The sequence below is a fragment of the Manis pentadactyla genome, chromosome 5, assembly GCF_030020395.1.
Source record: "Manis pentadactyla isolate mManPen7 chromosome 5, mManPen7.hap1, whole genome shotgun sequence".
Lineage (NCBI taxonomy): Eukaryota > Metazoa > Chordata > Mammalia > Pholidota > Manidae > Manis > Manis pentadactyla.
The window spans coordinates 111,522,691-111,543,268 of NC_080023.1; the positions used below are offsets into that span (position 1 = coordinate 111,522,691).

The 20,578-nt window shown below is 38.4% G+C and overlaps 1 protein-coding gene and 1 pseudogene across 5 annotated transcripts in view; one reads left to right on the top strand and one right to left on the bottom strand.

Annotated features, from left to right (window-relative positions):
- Window positions 1-20,578, top strand: part of LARP1B (La ribonucleoprotein 1B) — a 196,098-nt gene that overhangs the window by 127,128 nt on the left and 48,392 nt on the right. For 4 of the 5 annotated variants that reach the window (XR_008997858.1, XM_057502607.1, XM_057502609.1 and 1 more), the window contains 2 exons: window positions 19,673-19,896; window positions 20,411-20,517. Coding sequence is in view for 4 of the 5 variants with exons in the window: in XM_057502607.1 (XP_057358590.1) it covers window positions 19,673-19,896; window positions 20,411-20,517 (331 nt within the window). In the remaining variant the exon portion in view is untranslated. The remainder of the gene's footprint in view (window positions 1-19,672; window positions 19,897-20,410; window positions 20,518-20,578) is intronic. The other variant, XM_057502608.1, reaches the window with a different exon arrangement.
- On the bottom strand, window positions 3,927-4,826 carry LOC118936023 (ubiquitin-conjugating enzyme E2 D2-like; annotated as a pseudogene).

Consider the following 20,578-nt stretch of genomic DNA (forward strand, 5'->3'; position numbering starts at 1 on the left):
TACCATATTGTTTTGATTACTGTAACTTTGTAGTATAGCTTGAAGTCAGGCAGTGGTACCCCCAGCTTTGTTCTTCTTTCTCAGGATGGCTTTATCTATTAAGGGTCCTTTGTGGTTCCATACACATTTTAGAATTATTTGCTCTAGTTCATTGGAAACTGCTGTTGGTATTTTGATAGGGATTGCATTGAATCTGTAAATTGCTTTGGGCAGATGGCCATTTTGACAATATTAATTCTTCTATCCATGAGCATGAGATAGATTTCCACTTATTGGTGTCTTCTTTAATTTCTGCCACGAGTGTCTTACAGTTTTCAGAGTACAGGTCCTTCACCTCCTTGGTTAGGTTTATTCCTAGGTATTCTTTTTGATGCAATTGTGAATGGAATTGGTTCTCTGTTAGTTCATTATTAGTATATAGGAATGCAACAATTCTGGGTATTAATTTTATACCAGCAACTTTACTGAATCCAGTTATTTGTTCTAATATTTTTTTTGTGGAGTCTTTAGTGTTTTCTATGTATAATATCATGTCATCTGCAGATAGTGCCATTTTAACTTCTTCCTTACCAATTTGATTGGCTTTTATTTCTTTGTGTTGTCTGATTGCCATGGTTAGGACCTCCAGTACTATGTTGAATAAAAGTGGGGAGAGTGGGCATCCTTGTCTTGTTCCCGATCTTAAAGGAAAAGCTTTCAGCTTCTCACTGTTAAGTATAATGCTGGCTGTGGGTTTGTTGTATATGGCCTTTGTTATGTTGAGGTACTTGCCCTCTATACCCATTTTGTTGAGAGTTTTTATCATGAATGGGTGTTGAATTTTATCAATGCTTTTTCAGCATCTATTGAGATGATCTGTGATATTTATCCTTTTTATTAATGTGGTACATGATGTTGCTTAATTTTTGATTATACTGTTCTTGCATCCCTAGAATAAATTCCACTTGGTCGTGATGGATGATCCTTTCATGTATTTTTGTATTCAGTTTGCTAATATTTTGTTGAGTATTTTTGCATCTATGTTGATCCGGGATATTGGTCTGTAATTTTTTTTTCTGTAGTGTCTGGTTTTGGTATTAGAGTGATGCTGTCCTCATCGAATTAATTTGGAAGTATTTCCTCCTCTTCTACTTTTTGAAATACTTTATGAAGAATGGTTATTAGCTCTTTTTTAAATGTTTCTTAGAATTCAGCTGTGATGCCATGTTGTCTTGGACTTTTGTTTATTGGGAGTTTTTTGATGACCAATTCAGTTTCATTATTGGTAATTTACTCTGTTCAGATTTTCAGTTTCTTCCTGGGTCACTCTTGGAAGGTTGTATTTGTCTAGGAATTTGTCTATTTCTTCTAGGTTGTTGAATTTATTGGCATGTAGTTTTTCATAGAATTCTCTAATAATTCTTTGTTTTTCTGTTGTGACTATTTTTTTTTTCTTTTTTTTGGTATCATTAATACACAGTCACATGAGCAACATTGTGGTTACTAGATTCCCCCCATTATCAAGTTCCCACCACATACCCCATTACAGTCACTGTCCATCAGCATAATAAGATGTTATAGAGTCACTGCTTGTGTTGTGACTATTTTTATTTTCCATTTCTGGTTTTGTTTATTTGTGTCTTCTCTCTTTTTCTTGATATGTCTGGTTTGCCTATTTCGTTCTTCTCAAAGAACCAGCTCTTGGTTTCACTTATTTTTTTCTATTGTTTTGTTCTTTTCTATTTTATTTATTTCTGCTCTGATCTTTATTATGTCTCTCCTTCTACTAACTGTCGGGTTTTTTTGTTCTTCTTTTACTAGTTTATTTAATTGTGAGTTATTTGGGATTAATTTTGTTTCTTGAGGTAGGCCTATATTGCTATGTACTTCCCTCTTAGAACTGCTTTTGCAGCATCTTGCAAATTTTGGACTTGTATTTTTGTTTTCATTTATCTCCATGTATTGCTTGATTTCTTCATTGATCCATTGATTATTTAGGAGCATGTTGTTTAGCCTTCAAGTGTTTGTGGGCTTTTTTTCCTTTGTGTAATCTATTTCTAGTTTCATACTATTGTGGTCTGAAAAGTTGCTTGATACAGTTTCAATCTTTTTAAATTTATTGAGGCCCTTTTTTTCCCTAGTATGTCATTGTTCTGGAGAACATTCCATATGCACTTGAGAGAAGTGTGTACCCTGATGATTTTGGTTGGAATGTTCTGTAGATGTCCGTTAAGTACATCTGATCTAGTGTGTTGTTCAGTGCCTGTTACCTTATTTACTTTTTGTCTGGTTGATCTTACAGATGTAAGTGGTGTTTTAAAGTCTGCTTGCTAATATGAATGAGTTGCAGTCTATTTCCCCCTTTAATTCTGTTAATATTTGTTTTACTAAAATATATTCAGGTGCTCCTATGTTGGGTGCTACATGTTTATAATGGTTATATCCTCTTGTTGGACTGACCCCTTTATAATTATGTAGTGTCCTCCCTGTCTGTTGTTACTTTCTTTAATGTTTATTTTGTCTGATATAAGTACTGCTACTTCTTCCTTTTTCTCCCATTTGCGTGGTATATCTTTTTCTATCCCTTATTTTTCAGACTGTATATGTCTTTGGGTCTGAAATGAGTCTCTTGTAGGCAGCATATAGATGGGGCTTGTTTCTTTATCCATTCTGCCACTCTGTGTCTTTTGTTTGGTGTGTTCAGTTAATTTACATTTCAGGTAATTATTGATATGTATGTACTTACTGCCATTTTCTTGTTTTCTGGTTGTTTTTATAGTTCCTCTCTGTTCCTTTCTTCCTCTCTTATATTCTTTTCTTGTTATTTGATGGTTTTCTTTAGTGTTATGATTGAATTCTATTTTTAGATTTTTTAATGTACCTATTATAGGCTTTGAGTTTATTGTAACCATAAGGCCCATGGATAGTTTCCTAACTGTATAAGTCTATATTAAATTGATCACTCTATTTCAAACACAATCTAAAATTCTTTTTTCTTCTTCTTCCTCCTCCACAATCATAATCTGCATTTTGTGTATAGTTGGCTTTACTACTTTTGTTTTAATTTTGTACTTCCTTGGTAAGTAATTGGTTTGCTACCATTACTGTGGATTTATTATCACTGGTAAAAACTATTTAGGCTTAAGAACAGTTACATCTACAGCAGTCACTTTATGATATCTTGTAATGCTGGTTTAGCTGTTGTAAATTCCTTCATCCTTTGTTTATCTCAGAAATGTATAATCTCTCCTTCAAATTTGGATGATAATTTCACTGGGTAGAGGATTCTTGGGTGAAGGTCCTTCTGTTTCAGTACATTAAATATTTCATGCTTCTCCCTTTTGGCCTGTAAAGTTTCTGCTGAGAAGTCTGCTGATAGCCTGATGTGGTTTCCTTTATAAGTAATAATTTTTCTGTCTCTGCCTGCTATCAGTACCCTCTCCTTATTCTTAATCTTTGTCATTTTAATTTAATATATGGCTTGATGATGTCTTCCTGGGGTTCCTTTTTTTTAGGGGCCTTCTGCATTTCCAGGACTTGGGTGTTTACTTCCTTCCCCAGATTGGGAAAGTTTTCAGCAATTATTTCTTCAAAGAGACTTTCCATCCCTTTGTCTCTCTCTTCTCCTTCTGGTATCCCAACTGTGCAAATATTTTTTTGTTTGGATTGGTCACACAGCCCTCAGCATCCTTTCATTTCTAGATAATCTTTTTTGTGTTTCTCAGCTTCCTTGTTTTCCTGTTTTTGAATTCCCACCTCATTGTCTCCTCTACTTGCAGCATTCTATTATTCATTCCCTCCATGTACATTTCTTTTCCAGCCCTGAGTGGCTCTTTTTCAACTCTTCTATCTCTGTTGAAGTCCTCTCTGAGATCATCAATACTTTTCACAGATTAGTGAGCATATTTTTTTTCAGAGTTCCCCTATCTTTATTTGTAGAAGTTATCCAAAAATTTCTTTAATTACATCGCATACTTCTGAGTCAATTCCCAAGCTATTCTCTTGTACTTTCCTCTGTTTTGTAGATCCGTGCAATCTCAGGCACTACAGGATCGTCTGGATTGAGATCACACAACAGAACAGATGGACAAGAGTACTTTTGAAATAGGTAGTGCTGGAGACCACTGTGACCGCAGAATATCAAGACAAATGCTGCCATTACTGTTAATATTTCGGTGGCAAATTCTTGTTGTAAATGCAACCTTAGGTGGTTTGAAGGGGTAATCTGTTGGGAAACGAATTGTCAAGAAAAATAGTCCACCCTGATAGGGACTGTCATTTGGTCCCATTATTGTAGCTTGCCAGTGGAACATACCATCTCCAACAGGACCTGCTGAGCACTGTGCTGGGGGGTCTCGTGCCAGGTCATTCAATTCCTTGTGGATTCTCTTCCATTAGTGAGCATATTTTTAACTCCTACTTTGAAATCTTTATCAAGAATATTGGTGATCTCTGTTTCATTTAGCCCACTTTCTGATGTCTTACCCATAGTTCTGGTTGTAACATGTTCTTCTGCCTTCTCATTTTGTCAGGATTTCTGTGTCTCTTCCTTTGTATTAGATGGATCCACTATGCTTCTTGGTCTAGAGAGTAATGGCTTTATGAAGAAGGCATTCTGTGGTGTCCACAAACTCAAGACTCTTTACTCACCACTGCCTTGTTCTCTTTTGTGGTGGAACTGCAGTTGCTGTTGGTGGGCTGTGGGCAGGACCGCCTCTCTTTCTGTGGGCAGTGGTCTGTATCAGTCTACCTTATGGCAGTTCACCTCAGTCAGCCCTTTGTGAATCAAGAAGTGGTGCTTCTGCCGGAATTGTTGTGGGCGGGGCCACCCTGTGCCTGTTTGCAGTGATGGTGGTACTGCTGGGCTAATTGGGTGGGTGGGGGAAGTGTGGGGGCAGGTGTTATCCAGACATGCAGCCACATAGCTGCTGGATGTGGGTACATGGCAGTGGGCTGGGGTACCTATGAGGAGAAAGGAGTGCCTGGAGCTGAGTTCTGCAGTCAGATCCCCAGTTGGTTTGAGATAGGGTGAGAGAGCTGGGGAATAATACCTCTACCTACCAGGCAGAAAATCCTGAGGCTTCTGGGTTGAGTGGGCCAGGCAGGCAGGCAGTTGTGCTGGGTAGTGCCTCAGGGTTGAGCTGCCAGTGAGGGGGATGGAGTGTTTAGGACCCCCATGCTTGCCTGAACTTTTAGGCTGAGGGAGTGCTGGGGACATGTTGTCTACGTGCCCTTTCTCCTGCAGAGAGAGCATCCAACCCTCACCCTTGTAGTGCCCTTCCCACTGCTGGTGAATCTTTCAAACTGCGCCTCCTGTTTTGGGTCGCAGCAGGACTGCGGGATGATGCCTGTCCTCCACTCAGCCCCCCAGAGTGTTCCAACTCTCCTCCTAGCCCTTCTCTGCACCAAAGCCCAATGCAGTGTGGACTTGTGTACCCAGAACAGATCTCCTGGGCCAGGTGTGCAGAGCTCCTGAGCTCCTACCCCCTCCCTGCTCTGTTCCTCTTTCTCCCTCCTGTGGGCTGGGATGGGGGAAGGGCCGGGTTCTCAATGGATCGTGGCTCTGCCACTTTACCCTTCTCTGTGTGGACTTGTTTTCCTACCCAGGTATAGGCGGTCTGTTCTGCAGTCTCAGGTCATTTTTAGGATTAGTTGTATTTGCTATAGTTGCTTCCTTTGTGTGTGGGAGGAGTTTTACACCTTGCCTTCCTACTCTGCCGTCCTTTTTCCTGAACTTTCATGTTTAATTTTATAAGAAATTTACAAACTGTTATCCAAGGAGGACCATTTTACATTCCCATCGCCAATAATTAAGAGTTCTTATGCCTAGCTGTCTTTTTCAGGATGTGGTGTTGTCAGTGTTCAGGACTTTGGCCTTAATAGTGGTGCTGTAGAAGCTCTCATTGTCATCTCATGTTGCGATTCCCTCATGACATATGATGTGGAGTATCTTTTCATGTGCTTATTTGGCGTCTGTATATCTTCTTTAAGGTATCTTTTCAGGTCTTTGGCCCATTTTTTAGTTGGATTATTTTCTTACTTTTGAGTTTAACATCTTTTTTTAAAAATTTGGATAACAATCCTCTATCAGATGTGTATTTTGCAAAAATTTTCTTCCAGTCTGTGTCAGGTGTTCTAATTCTCTTGAGTGTTCTTCGCAGAGAAGTATTTGTATTTCATTTCATGAAGTGCGGTTTATCAATTATCTCTTTCATTGATCTTGTCTTTGGTGTTGAATCTCCCTTTAACATTATATCAAATAGTTTTACTAGCCATAAATGAATATTCCCTGCATCTTCTATTTCACTGCAGTTGCAAAATAGTCTTCTATTGTTTCTTCTGAATTTCTTGCCTAGAACTTCACAAAGAGTGTTCTTTTATCAACTCTTGAATTTCTTGCCTAGAATTTCATAAAGAGTGTTCTTTTATCAACTCTTTGGTTATCCTGAAATTCAATTTTTACAGGAAAGGAATGATAAATGCTTGTTTCTTTTTTTGTATTCAACTTACCAGTTTTTAGAATAGTGAGTTGGTGACCTAGCAACCTACAAATATGATAAACTTTTAAAGTACCATTAAGAACTCATGGAGCTTATTGACTTGATGTTTTTAGTCTATTTCAGTCATTGTTTTTAGTGGAAAGATCATTTCATTTTTGAGCTATCACTAAAGTTGGAGGTGTCTCCTACAGTCTGCTACTGTCTCCTCATGACCTGTGCTAGTATTTTTATTTTATTTTATTTTTCATTTATTTTGGTATCATTAATCTACAGTTACATGAGGAACATTATGTTTACTAGACATCCCCTATCAGCAAGTCCCCCCGACAAACCCCATTACAGTCACTGTCAATCACAGTAAGATGCTATGAGTCACACTACTTGTCTTCTTTGTGTTCTACAGCCGTCCCTGTGCCCCCCCTCATTATATATGCTAATCATAATGCCCCTTGCCTTTTTCCCCCATCATCCCCAGTCTCTTTCTCTTTGGTAACTGTTAGTCCATTCTTGGGTTCTGTGATTCTGCTGCTGTTTTGTTCATTCAGGTTTTTTCTTTGTTCTTATACTCCACAGATGAGTGAAATTATTTGATACTTGTCTTTCTTCGCTTGGCTTATTTCACTGAGCATAATACCCTCTAGCTCCAACCATGTTGTTGCAAATGGTAGGGTTTGTTTTCTTCTTATGGCTGAATAATATTCCATTGTGTACATGTAGCACACCTTCTTTATCCATTCATCTACTGATGGACCCTTAGGTTGCTTCCAATTCTTGGCTATTGTAAATAGTGCTACAATAAACATAGGGGTACATATGTCTTTTACAAACTGGGCTGCTGCATTCTTAGGGTAAATTCCTAAGAGTGGAATTCCTGGGTCAAATGGTATTTCTATTTTGAGCTTTTTGAGGAACCTCCATACTGCTTTTCACAATGGTTGAACTAATTTATATTCCCACCAGCAGTGTAGGAGGGTTCCCCTTTCTCCACAACCTTGCCAACGTTTGTTGTTGTTTGTCTTTTGGATGGTGGCGATCCTTACTGGTGTGAGGTGATATCTCATTGTGGTTTTAATTTGCATTTCTCTGATGACTAGCGATGTGGAGCATCTTTTCATGTGTCTGTTGGCCATCTGAATTTCTTTGGAGAACTGTCTGTTCAGCTCCTCTGCCCATTTTTTTTTTTTTTTTTGGTAGTTGACACACACTATTACATTACATGAGTTTCAAGTGTACAACACAGTGGTAGAACATTTATATACATAATTCTAGGTTCCAGCTATCACCCTACCAGGCTGTTACAATATCTTGACTATATTCCTTATGCTATACCTTACATCCTGGTTACTAATTTATTTTACCATTGGAAGTCTGTCCTTTTTTTTTTTTTTTTTTTTGTGAGGGCATCTCTCATATTTATTGATCAAATGGTTGTTAACGACAATAAAATTCTGTATAGGGGAGTCAATGCTCAATGCACAATCATTATTCCACCCCAAGCCTAATTTTTGTCAGTCTCCAATCTTCTGAGGCATAACAAACAAGTTTTTACATGTAGAACAAATTCTTACATAATGAATAAGTTACATAGTGAACAGTACAAGGGCAGTCATCACAGAAACTTTCGGTTTTGCTCATGCATTATGAACTATAAACAGTCAGTTCAAATATGAATACTCATTTGGTTTTTATACTTGACTTATATGTGGATACCACATTTCTCTCTTTATTATTATTATTTTTAATAAAATGCTGAAGTGGTAGGTAGATACAAGATAAAGGTAGAAAACATAGTTTAGTGTTGTAAGAGAGCAAATGTAGATGATCAGGTGTGTGCCTGTAGACTATGTGTTAATCCAAGCTAGACCAGGGCAATAAAACATCCACGTATGCAGAAGATTTCTCTCAGAACGGGGGGGTGAGGTTCTAAGCCTCACCTCTGTTGATCCCCAATTTCTCACCTGATGGCCCCCCTGCGACTGTGCCTGTCTTAGGTTGTTCCTCCCTTGAGGAATCTTACCCGTCTCTGGCTAACCAGTCATCTTCCGGGGCCATACAGGGAAATGTGAAGTTGGTAAGTGAGAGAGAAGCCTTATTGCTTGAAAAAGTTAACTTTTTACTTCTTTGCATATTTATGCCCTGTGGCTTCTATGCCCAGCATTTGTCTTGAGGTATCTTTACCACTTGGAAGAATTATGATACTCGGTAAATTTGATATGAGGCACGAATTCTATTTAAGGGTTGTAATTAGGAAGGAAGAAGAAAAGCTATAGAAGTAGCAGGCGGAAGAAAACATGGGAAGATTGATTATTTCTTTGACATATCTTCTTGTAGAGTAACTTCAGCATGTATAGGTTTTAAGCTACTACTTAAATTGCGCACACACGTTAACATAATAGGAGTATAGTTACATAACCAAAGCATATCTGTAATTACCAGCCATCTGCAGTGAAACCAAGAAAACCAGTTAGGCACCTTAGGCATTTGTGAAAACTTATCTATGATAGGGTGGATATTGTCCAAATGAACTTGAACAGTCTGAGAGAAATCAGACAAATTAAAACAACCCATTCCTGGGGACTGTTCACATGCCATATGTTTTTTTAACAATAAATAGTTTGTAGTTGTAAGACTTTGGAGCGCTACAATTTGCACTTCTCCAAATTCTTGGTTGAGTTCCAACAGTATAGATCCAGTCCAATTTTGTTGTTTTACTGTATGCACAGGCCAGCTTAGATATCTCCTTCCTCATTCCCATGGCAGGTCCAGGAACTGGTGGGATGAGTGCATCTACAGCTGTAGCAGTGCGTGGATCTTTGTTGGGGTTTTTTGATGATCATCTTCTGGCATGAGTCTTCCAGAGAGTGCAGATGTTGGAAGTTCTTTTTCATATCGTATCTTAGTTCATTTTCGGGGTAGCCCAATTAGGCTTTGATCCTCTGTATAAACACAAACAGACCCTTTGCCTACACTTTTATATGCCCTTTATACCCTTGTGTAGAACTCGTTGGAGGTTACCACACAGGAACTGCCCTTTTTTTTTTTTTTTTTTTTTTGCTATCACTAATCTACACTTACATGACGAATATTATGTTTACTAGGCTCTCCCCTATACCAGGTCTCCCCTATAAACCCCTTTACAGTCACTGTCCATCAGCATAGCAAAATGTTGTAGAATCACTACTTGCCTTCTCTGTGTTGTACAGCCCTCCCTTTTCTCCTACCCCCCCATGCATGTTAATCTTAATATCCCCCTACTTCTCCCCCCCTTATCCCTCCCTACCCACCCATCCTCCCCAGTCCCTTTCCCTTTGGTACCTGTTAGTCCATTCTTGAGTTCTGTGATTCTGCTGCTGTTTTGTTCCTTCAGTTTTTCCTTTGTTCTTATATTCCACAGATAAGTGAAATCATTTGGTATTTCTCTTTCTCCGCTTGGCTTGTTTCACTGAGCATAATACCCTCCAGCTCCATCCATGTTGCTGCAAATGATTGGATTTGCCCTTTTCTTATAGCTGAGTAGTATTCCATTGTGTATATGTACCACATCTTCTTTATCCATTCATCTATTGATGGACATTGAGGTTGCTTCCAATTCTTAGCTATTGTAAATAGTGCTGCAATAAACATAGGGGTGCATCTGTCTTTCTCAAACTTGATTGCTGCATTCTTAGGGTAAATTCCTAGGAGTGCAATTCCTGGGTCAAATGGTAAGTCTGTTTTGAGCATTTTGATGTACCTCCATACTGCTTTCCACAATGGTTGAACTAACTTACATTCCCACCAGCAGTGTAGGAGGGTTCCCCTTTCTCCACAGCCTCGCCAACATTTGTTGTTGTTTGTCTTTTGGATGGCAGCCATCCTTACTGGTGTGAGGTGATACCTCATTGTAGTTTTAATTTGCATTTCTCTGATAATTAGCGATGTGGAGCATCTTTTCATGTGTCTGTTGGCCATCTGTATTTCTTTTTTGGAGAACTGTCTGTTCAGTTCCTCTGCCCATTTTTTAATTGGGTTATTTGTTTTTTGTTTGTTGAGGCGTGAGAGCTCCTTATATATTCTGGACGTCAAGCCTTTATCGGATGTGTCATTTTCAAATATATTCTCCCATACTGTAGGGATCCTTCTTGTTCTATTGATGGTGTCTTTTGCTGTACAGAAGCTTTTCAGCTTAATATAGTCCCACTTACTCATTTTTGCTGTTGTTTTCCTTGCCCGGGGAGATATGTTCAAGAAGAGGTCACTCATGTTTATGTCTAAGAGGTTTTCGCCTATGTTTTCTTCCAAGAGTTTAATGGTTTCATGGCTTACATTCAGGTCTTTGATCCATTTTGAGTTTACTTTTGTATATGGGGTTAGACAATGGTCCAGTTTCATTCTCCTACATGTAGCTGTCCAGTTTTGCCAGCACCACCTGTTGAAGAGACTGTCATTTCGCCATTGTATGTCCATGGCTCCTTTATCAAATATTAATTGACCATATATGTCTGGGTTAATGTCTGGATTCTCTAGTCTGTTCCATTGGTCTGTGGCTCTGCTCTTGTGCCAGTACCAAATTATCTTGATTACTATGGCTTTATAGTAGAGCTTGAAGTTGGGGAGTGAGATCCCCCCTACTTTATTCTTCTTTCTCAGGATTGCTTTGGCTATTCGGGGTCTTTGGTGTTTCCATATGAATTTTTGAATTATTTGTTCCAGTTCATTGAAGAATGTTGCTGGTAGTTTCATAGGGATTGCATCAAATCTGTATATTGCTTTGGGCAGGATGGCCATTTTAACGATATTAATTCTTCCTAGCCACGAGCATGGGATGAGTTTCCATCTGTTAGTGTCCCCTTTAATTTCTCTTAAGAGTGACTTGTAGTTTTCAGAGTATAAGTCTTTCACTTCTTTGGTTAGGTTTATTCCTAGGTATTTTATTTTTTTTGATGCAATTGTGAATGGAGTTGTTTTCCTGATTTCTCTCTCTGTTGGTTCATTGTTAGTATATAGGAAAGCCACAGATTTCTGTGTGTTGATTTTGTATCCTGCAACTTTGCTGTATTCCGATATCAGTTCTAGTAGTTTTGGGGTGGAATCTTTAGGGTTTTTTATGTACAGTATCATGTCATCCGCAAATAGTGACAGTTTAACTTCTTCTTTACCAATCTGGATTCCTTGTATTTCTTTGTTTTGTCTGATTGCCGTGGCTAGGACCTCCAGTACTATGTTAAATAACAGTGGAGAGAGTGGGCATCCCTGTCTAGTTCCCGATCTCAGAGGAAATGCTTTCAGCTTCTCGCTGTTCAATATAATGTTGGCTGTGGGTTTATCATAGATGGCCTTTATTATGTTGAGGTACTTGCCCTCTATTCCCATTTTGCTGAGAGTTTTTAACATGAATGGATGTTGAACTTTGTCAAATGCTTTTTCAGCATCTATTGAGATGATCATGTGGTTTTTGTCTTTCTTTTTGTTGATGTGGTGGATGATGTTGATGGACTTTCGAATGTTGTACCATCCTTGCATCCCTGGAATGAATCCCACTTGGTCATGGTGTATGATCCTTTTGATGTATTTTTGAATTCGGTTTGCTAATATTTTGTTGAGTATTTTTGCATCTACGTTCATCAGGGATATTGGTCTGTAGTTTTCTTTTTTGGTGGGGTCTTTGCCTGGTTTTGGTATTAGGGTGATGTTAGCTTCATAGAATGAGTTTGGGAGTATCCCCTCCTCCTCTATTTTTTGGAAAACTTTAAGGAGAATGGGTATTATGTCTTCCCTGTATGTCTGATAAAATTCCGAGGTAAATCCATCTGGCCCGGGGGTTTTGTTCTTTGGTAGTTTTTTGATTACCTCTTCAATTTCGTTGCTGGTAATTGGTCTGTTTAGATTTTCTGTTTCTTCCTGGGTCAATCTTGGAAGGTTATATTTTTCTAGGAAGTTGTCCATTTCTCCTAGGTTTCCCAGCTTGTTAGCATATAGGTTTTCATAGTATTCTCCAATAATTCTTTGCATTCTTTGCATGGGGTCCGTCGTGATTTTTCCTTTCTCGTTTCTGATACTGTTGATTTGTGTTGACTCTCTTTTCTTCTTAATAAGTCTGGCTAGAGGCTTATCTATTTTGTTTATTTTCTCAAAGAACCAGCTCTTGGTTTCATTGATTTTTGCTATTGTTTTATTCTTCTCAATTTTATTTATTTCTTCTCTGATCTTTATTATGTCCCTCCTTCTGCTGACCTTAGGCCTCATCTGTTCTTCTTTTTCCAATTTCGATAATTGTGACATTATACCATTCATTTGGGATTGCTCTTCCTTTTTTAAATATGCTTGGATTGCTATATACTTTCCTCTTAAGACTGCTTTTGCTGCGTCCCACAGAAGTAGGGGCTTAGTGTTGTTGTTGTCATTTGTTTCCATATATTGCTGGATCTCCATTTTGATTTGGTCATTGATCCATTGATTATTTAGGAGCATGTTGTTAAGCCTCCATGTGTTCGTGAGCCTCTTTGCTTTCTTTGTACAGTTTATTTCTAGTTTTATGCCTTTGTGGTCTGAAAAGTTGGTTGGTAGGATTTCAATCTTTTGGAATTTTCTGAGGCTCTTTTTGTGGCCTAGTATGTGGTCTATTCTGGAGAATGTTCCATGTGCACTTGAGAAGAATGTATATCCCGCTGCTTTTGGATGTAGAGTTCTATAGATGTCTATTAGGTCCATCTGCTCTACTGTGTTGTTCAGTGCTTCCGTGTCCTTACTTATTTTCTGCCCAGTGGATCTATCCTTTGGGGTGAGTGGTGTGTTGAAGTCTCCTAGAATGAATGCATTGCAGTCTATATCCCCCTTTAGTTCTGTTAGTATTTGTTTCACATATGCTGGTGCTCCTGTGTTGGGTGCATATATATTTAGAATGGTTATATCCTCTTGTTGGACTGAGCCCTTTATCATTATGTAGTGTCCTTCTTTATCTCTTGTTACTTTCTTTGTTTTGAAGTCTATTTTGTCTGATATTAGTACTGCAACCCCTGCTTTCTTCTCACTGTTGTTTGCTTGAAATATGTTTTTCCATCCCTTGACTTTTAGTCTGTACATGTCTTTGGGTTTGAGGTGAGTTTCTTGTAAGCAGCATATAGATGGGTCTTGCTTTTTTATCCATTCTGTTACTCTGTGTCTTTTGATTGGTGCATTCAACCCATTAACATTTAGGGTGACTATTGAAAGATATGTACTTATTGCCATTGCAGGCTTTAAATTCGTGGTTACCAAAGGTTCAAGGTTAGCCTCTTTAGTATCTTACTGCCTAACTTAGCTCGCTTATTGAGCTGTTATATACACTGTCTGGAGATTCTTTTCTTCTCTCCCTTCTTATTCCTCCTCCTCAATTGTTCATATGTTGGGTGTTTTGTGCTGTGCTCTTTCTAGGAGTGCTCCCATCTAGAGCAGTCCCTGTAAGATGTTCTGTAGAGGTGGTTTGTGGAAAGCAAATTCCCTCAGCTTTTGTTTGTCTGGGAATTGTTTAATCCCACCGTCATATTTGAATGATAGTCGTGCTGGATACAGTATCCTTGGTTCAAGGCCCTTCTGTTTCATTGTATTAAATATATCATGCCATTCTCTTCTGGCCTGTAGGGTTTCTGTTGAGAAATCTGACGTTAGCCTGATGGGTTTCCCTTTATAGGTGACCTTTTTCTCTCTAGCTGCCTTTAACACTCTTTCCTTGTCCTTGATCTTTGCCATTTTAATTATTATGTGTCTTGGTGTTGCCCTTCTTGGATCCTTTCTGTTGGGGGTTCTGTGTATTTCCATGGTCTGTTTGATTACTTCCTCCCCCAGTGTGGGGAAGTTTTCAGCAATTATTTCTTCTAAGATACTTTCCATCTCTTTGCCTCTCTCTTCTTCTTCTGGGACCCCTATAATACGGATATTGCTCCTTTTAGATTGGTCACACAGTTCTCTTAATATTGTTTCATTCCTGGAGATCCTTTTGTCTCTCTCTATGTCAGCTTCTATGCGTTCCTGTTCTCTGATTTCAATTCCATCAATGGCCTCTTGCATTCTATCCATTCTGCTTATAAACCCTTCCAGAGTTTGTTTCATTTCTGCGATCTCCTTTCTGGCATCTGTGATCTCCCTCCGGACTTCATCCCATTTCTCTTGCGTATTTCTCTGCATCTCTGTCAGCATGTTTATGATTCTTATTTTGAATTCTTTGTCAGGAAGACTGGTTAGGTCTGTCTCCTTCTCTGGTGTTGTCTCTGTGATCTTTGTCTGCCTGTAGCTTTGCCTTTTCATGGTGATAGGAATAGTCTGCAGAACTTGGACGAGTGACGGCTGGAAGGACTTCCTTTCTTGTTGGTTTGTGGCCCTCCTCTCCTGGGAGAACTGCGGCCTCTAGTGGCTTGTGCTGCGCAGCTGCGCGCAGACAGGGTTTCTGCTTCCTGCCCGGCTGCTATGGAGTTAATCTCCGCTGTTGCTGTGGGCGTGGCCTGGCTCGGGCAGCTACTCCAAAATGGTGGAGTCGCGTTGGAGCAGGAGCTGCTGGGAGGCTATTTATCTCCGTAAGGGGCCTCCCTGCTCCCTGCAGCCCAGGGGTTAGGGTGCCCTGAGATCCCGGATTCCCTACCTCTGGATTAAGTGACCCGCCCTGCCCCTTTAAGACTTCCAAAAAGCACCCGCCAAAACAAAACAACGACCACAAAAAAAAAACAAGAAAAAAAATTTTTTTAATTAAAAAAAAAAAAAAATTTTTTTTAATTAAAAAAAAAAAGGTGGTCGTTCGTTTTTCTTTATTCTCCGGTGCCAGCTTCAGGCCTCTGCTCACCGGTCTTTCTGCCCTGTTTCCCTAATATTGGGGTCCCTGTCCCTTTAAGACTTCCAAAAAGCGCTCGCCAAAACAAAGCAGCAAAAAAGCAAAAAAAAAAAAATGGTCGCGCGCTTTTCTTATGTCCTCTGGCGCCCAGCCTCCAGTGCCTGCTCACTGTTCTTGCTGCCCTGTTTTCCCAGTATCGAGGGCCCTACACTCTGGCCCGGATGGCTGGGGCTGGGTGTTCGGCAGCCCTGGGCTCCGTCTCCCTCCCGCTCTGCCTGCTCTTCTCCCGCCGGGAGCTGGGGGGAGGGGCGCTCGTCTCCCGCGGGGCCGGGGCTTGTATCTCACCCACTTCGCGAGGCGCTGGGTTCTCTCAGGTGCGGATGTGGTCTGGATATTGTCCTGTGTCCTCTGGTCTTTATTCTAGGAAGGGTTGTCTTTGTTATATTTTCATAGATATATGTTGTTTTGGGAGGAGATTTCCGCTGCTCTACTCACGCCGCCATCTTCCGCCCCCTCTCCTCCTCTGCCCATTTTTAAATTGGATTATTTGCATTTTGTTTGTTGAGGTGTGTGAGATCTTTATATATTTTGGATGTCAACCCTTTATCAGATCTGTCATTTATGAATATATTCTCCCATACTGTAGTATGTGTTTTTGTTCTATTGATGGTGTCCTTTGCTGTACAGAAGCTTTTCAGTTTGATATAGTCCTACTTTTTCATTTTCGCTTTTGTTTCCCTTGCCCAGGGAGATATGTTCATGAAGAAGTCACTCATGTTTATGTCCAAGAGATTTTTGCCATTTCTAAGAGTTTTATGGTTTCATGGTTTACATTCAGGTCTTTGATCCATTTCAAATTTACTTTTGTGTATGGGATTAGACAATGATCCAGTTTCATTCTCTTACATGTAGCTGTCCAGTTTTGCCAACACCAGCTGTTGAAGAGACTGTCATTTCCCCATTGTATGTCTATGGTTCCTTTATCATATATTAATTGACCATATATGTTTGCGTTAATATCTGGAGTATCTGTTCTGTTCCACTGGTCTGTGGGTCTGTTCTTGTGCCAGTACCAAATTGTCTTGATTACTGTGGCTTTGTAGTAGAGTTTGAAGTTGGGAAGCGAGATCCCCCCTGCTTTATTCTTCCTTCTCAGGATTGCTGTGGCTGTTTAGCATCTTTTGTGGTCCCATATAAAATTTAAAACTATTTGTTCCACTTTGTTGAAGAATGCTGTTGGTATTTTGATAGGGATTGCATTGAATCTGTAGATTGCTTTAGGTAGGATGGCCATTTTGACAATATTAATTCTTCCTAGTCAAGAGCATGGATGGATTTCCATTTGTTAGTGTCCTCTTTAATTTCTCTTAAGAGGGTCTTGTAGTTTTCAGGGTATAGGTCTTTCACTTCCTTGGTTAGGTTTATTCCTAGGTATTTTATTCTTTTTGATGCTATTGTGAATGGAATTGTTTTCCTGATTTCTCTTTCTGCTAGTTCATCATTAGTGTATAGGAAAGCAGCAGATTTCTGTGTATTAATTTTGTATCCTGCAACTTTGCTGAATTCAGATATTAGTTCTAATAGTTTTGGAGTAGAGTCTTTAGGGTTTTTTATGTACAATATCATGTCATCTGCAAATAGTGACAGTTTGACTTCTTCCTTACCAATCTGGATGCCTTGTATGTCTTTGTTTTGTCTGATTGCCATGGCTAGGACCTACAGCACTATGTTGAATAACAGTGGGTAGAGTGGGCATCCCTGTGTTTTTCCCAATCTTAGAGGAAAGGCTTTCAGCTTCTCGCTGTTAAGTATGATGTTGGCTATGGGTTTGTCATATATGGCCTTTATTATGTTGAGGTACTTGCCCTCCTGTGCTAGTATTTTTGTTTTTTATCAGCACTGCTTTCTGGCTTAAAACTTCCTAGGCACACATTATACTTTGTGCTCTAGGCTTTATTTCTCTTAGGGGACTGGATCAGAGGGAAATGGTATTTAGAGACCATAATCTAGATGCTAGGAAGCTTACTACTATTCTTGAGTTGTTGCTCCTAGATTTTTAAATATTTCTTTTTCAAAAGTGCTGGATTTAACATATTTTCAATGTATGATCATAGATTTTTCCCCAAGATTATATCTTTTGGGCGCATAGGAAAACAGCATTAACACAATTAAGTTTTTCAGTTGTTTGGTAGAGATATACTTTTTCTTAGGCACTATTATAGGTACTGATATACAAATATAAAACTGGGGCCCTGCTTCCATGGAACCTCTGGGACTTGCTCTTAGCATCCAAAATGATGATATGTAGAAAATAAATTTTAGTTTAATAAATCAATAAATGGATAAAATGCAGAAGTGGCACAAAAATGAGCTCATTAACTCTGTTCCAGAAGATAGTCAAGGAATGCTTAACATTCTCAGGGATAGTTACATCTGTTCTGGGTATTATAGGAAGGATATGAATCCAACTGGGTGTGTAAAGGTGAGGGTAAGAGGCTGGCAGACAGAGGAGAAAGCATATGAAAAGATATGAAGATAACAGGAACAACAAGCAGGTTGCCATTTGGGGCACCAAGATTGAAGTAGAGACTGAGAATAGATGAGGCAGTATCAGGAAGTCTTATTCAGCATGATCAGCAGCCTACACTTCCCTAGAGGAAAATAGGAAAGACTGATGGGTTTTAAGTAGAAATGTGAAATGACCTAATTTTCTTCTCAGAATAATCATTCTAGTAACAGTAGGAAAACGGATTGGGATGGGAAATGGCAAGACAGGGAGACTAGGAAATAAAGTAGGCTAAGTTCACTTTGGGTTTACAAACTTGTGTCTGGAATTGTGCTTTGTATATAGTTGGTGCTCAATATTTGTTGAATGAGTGAGCAAAAAGTTATTTTGATATGAATCAAAAGAAGTTGGTAAGTCTGAAGATAAACCACATAGAAATAGAGCCTACATTTTTGACACTTCTGCTTGCTTACTTAGTATCTTACCCCAAGATTTTCACAAACTAATAAGTAGAATAACCCAGTAGAAATATAGTCAAAGTATATGAAAGGAAGGTTTATGAAGGAGGAAATCTGAGAGCTAACTACATATATGAAAATATGCTCAACTTCACTAATAACCAAGGAAATGCAAATACCATGTTAATTCCGTGAGATGAAAAATATTTAAAAGTCTGAATAAAAGGTACTCTTAAATTGCTGGGAATTTTACATTCTGCTGGTGGGAATTTAAATTGGTGAAACCACTGTAGAAAGCAATTTGGCAGTGGGTATTCAGTAAGTCAGAAGATGCATATGCCATTTGACTCAGCATTTCCATTTCAGATATAAGAACTTTAGACATGCTCATACCTGCACAAAGAGGCATATTCAACAATGTATAATGCAGTATCATTGATTATATCGAAAGTTTGGACTAAACATAAATGTGTACCTTCTAGAGAATGGATAAATTTTGATATATTTGTATAATATCATAATATTCTCCAGTGAAAATGAATATACCAAAGCTATTTGAATAGAACTTGAAGCATCAAGTCAGAAACAAAATATTGACTGAAAAAGCTTACAAAATTATACATATAATGCCTCCCTTATATAAAGTTAATTATGCAAAGTAATATTGTTACATATATAGCAATAGATAAAAATAACAAATTTTAAGAGCTTGGTTATCTCTGATGGAAGAAAACTGAAATGGGATTAGAGAAGGATACACAGTAGATTTGAGCCTATTTTTCTCTTTTTAAATTTTTAAATTTTTATTGAAGTATTGATATACAATCCTATATTGATTTCAAATATACAACACAGTGGCTCAACAGTTAACATATTATTAAATCCTCACCCACTCTAGTGTGGTTACTGTCAACATAGAAAGATTTTACAGAATCACTGACTATATTCACCATGCTGTACTACTATCCCTGTGACCAACTTACATTATGATTGAGAATTTTTGATCCCCTTTTATCTCTTTTGCCCTCCCCACCCACCCACCCCAACCCCTCTCCCATGATAACCACTCGTCATTTCTCAGTGTCTACATAAGTCTACACTGTTTTGTTCATTCTGTTTTGTTTTTACATTCCACAAATAAGTGAAATCATATGGTATTTTTCTTTCTCCACCTGCTTTATTTCACTGAGCATAATATTCTCTAGGTACATCCAAGTTGTTGTAAATGACTGGATTTCTTTTTTTTATGGCTGAACAATATTTTTTTAAAACTCAGATACAGATATAGCAAAACTAAAATTCAGTCAAGCTAGGTTATGGGTAGATAAGTGTTCCTTTTATTCTTATATATTTTAGTTTCTAATGAAAAATTCCTTTGAGAGTAGAGAAATTCAGAATAATTTTTGTTGTCAAGTAAAATATTTTCCTAGTCTCTAAATACTTTTAACAGATTTTTATTTTGCAGATTGGACTGATGAATTAGCCCAGAGGCTGTTAGAGGTTTCAGAAATATCTTCAATAACAATGGCCCAATCACTGCGTACAGCAGTTCCAGAATCTCCTAGAATTTACCCTACAAGGACACACAAAACACCTCGAACACCCAGGCTACAAGATCCAAACAAAACACCGAGATTTTACCCTGTTAAAGAACCAAAAGCCATTGATGTAAAGGTACATGAAATAACCTGGGATACAAAGCCTGTGCTTTGTATTCTTTAAAATTACAAAATTAGACTTTTTAGTTTCTATCACCTTAAAATAATTCTGTTTTCGGTTGTTTTAGCTTTAGTTTTCTCCTGTTTTAGCTTTAGTTTTTAAATAGGATATTTAACTCCTAGAATTCATTTAAAAATGGTATTTTCCTATAGCGATGTTTTTTCAGGTTAAAGAATAACTTATTTACAATCTGGTAGTGTAATTAAAAATGATCAGAAGGTCTAAAGAAGAATCAAATGCTAAATTGTATTTCCTTTAAGCTTTTTGTTGAAATCTAGCATAGGGCCATGTTTGTTAAGTTTTGTAACTTGTATGTGAGGTGTTTGAGTTTTGTGACTTTATGTGATTTCACAGTGTGTCATCCACAGTATGAAAATGCTTCAGTTGGTTTATAGTCAGAGGGTTTTAATTAACTTGTGAAGGTTAAACTACTGAAAGTAATTGCAATGTTTGACCTGTTGTTCTTTAGAGTCCAAGAAAGAGAAAAACAAGACACAGTACAAATCCCCCTCTAGAGTATCATGTTGGCTGGGTGATGGATTCCAGAGATCATGGGCCAAGAGCATCCTCTGTCAGGTACTGTATTTGTCAAACATTTGTTTGTTCTTGATTTTAAGTTTGTTGAAAACAGTTACTA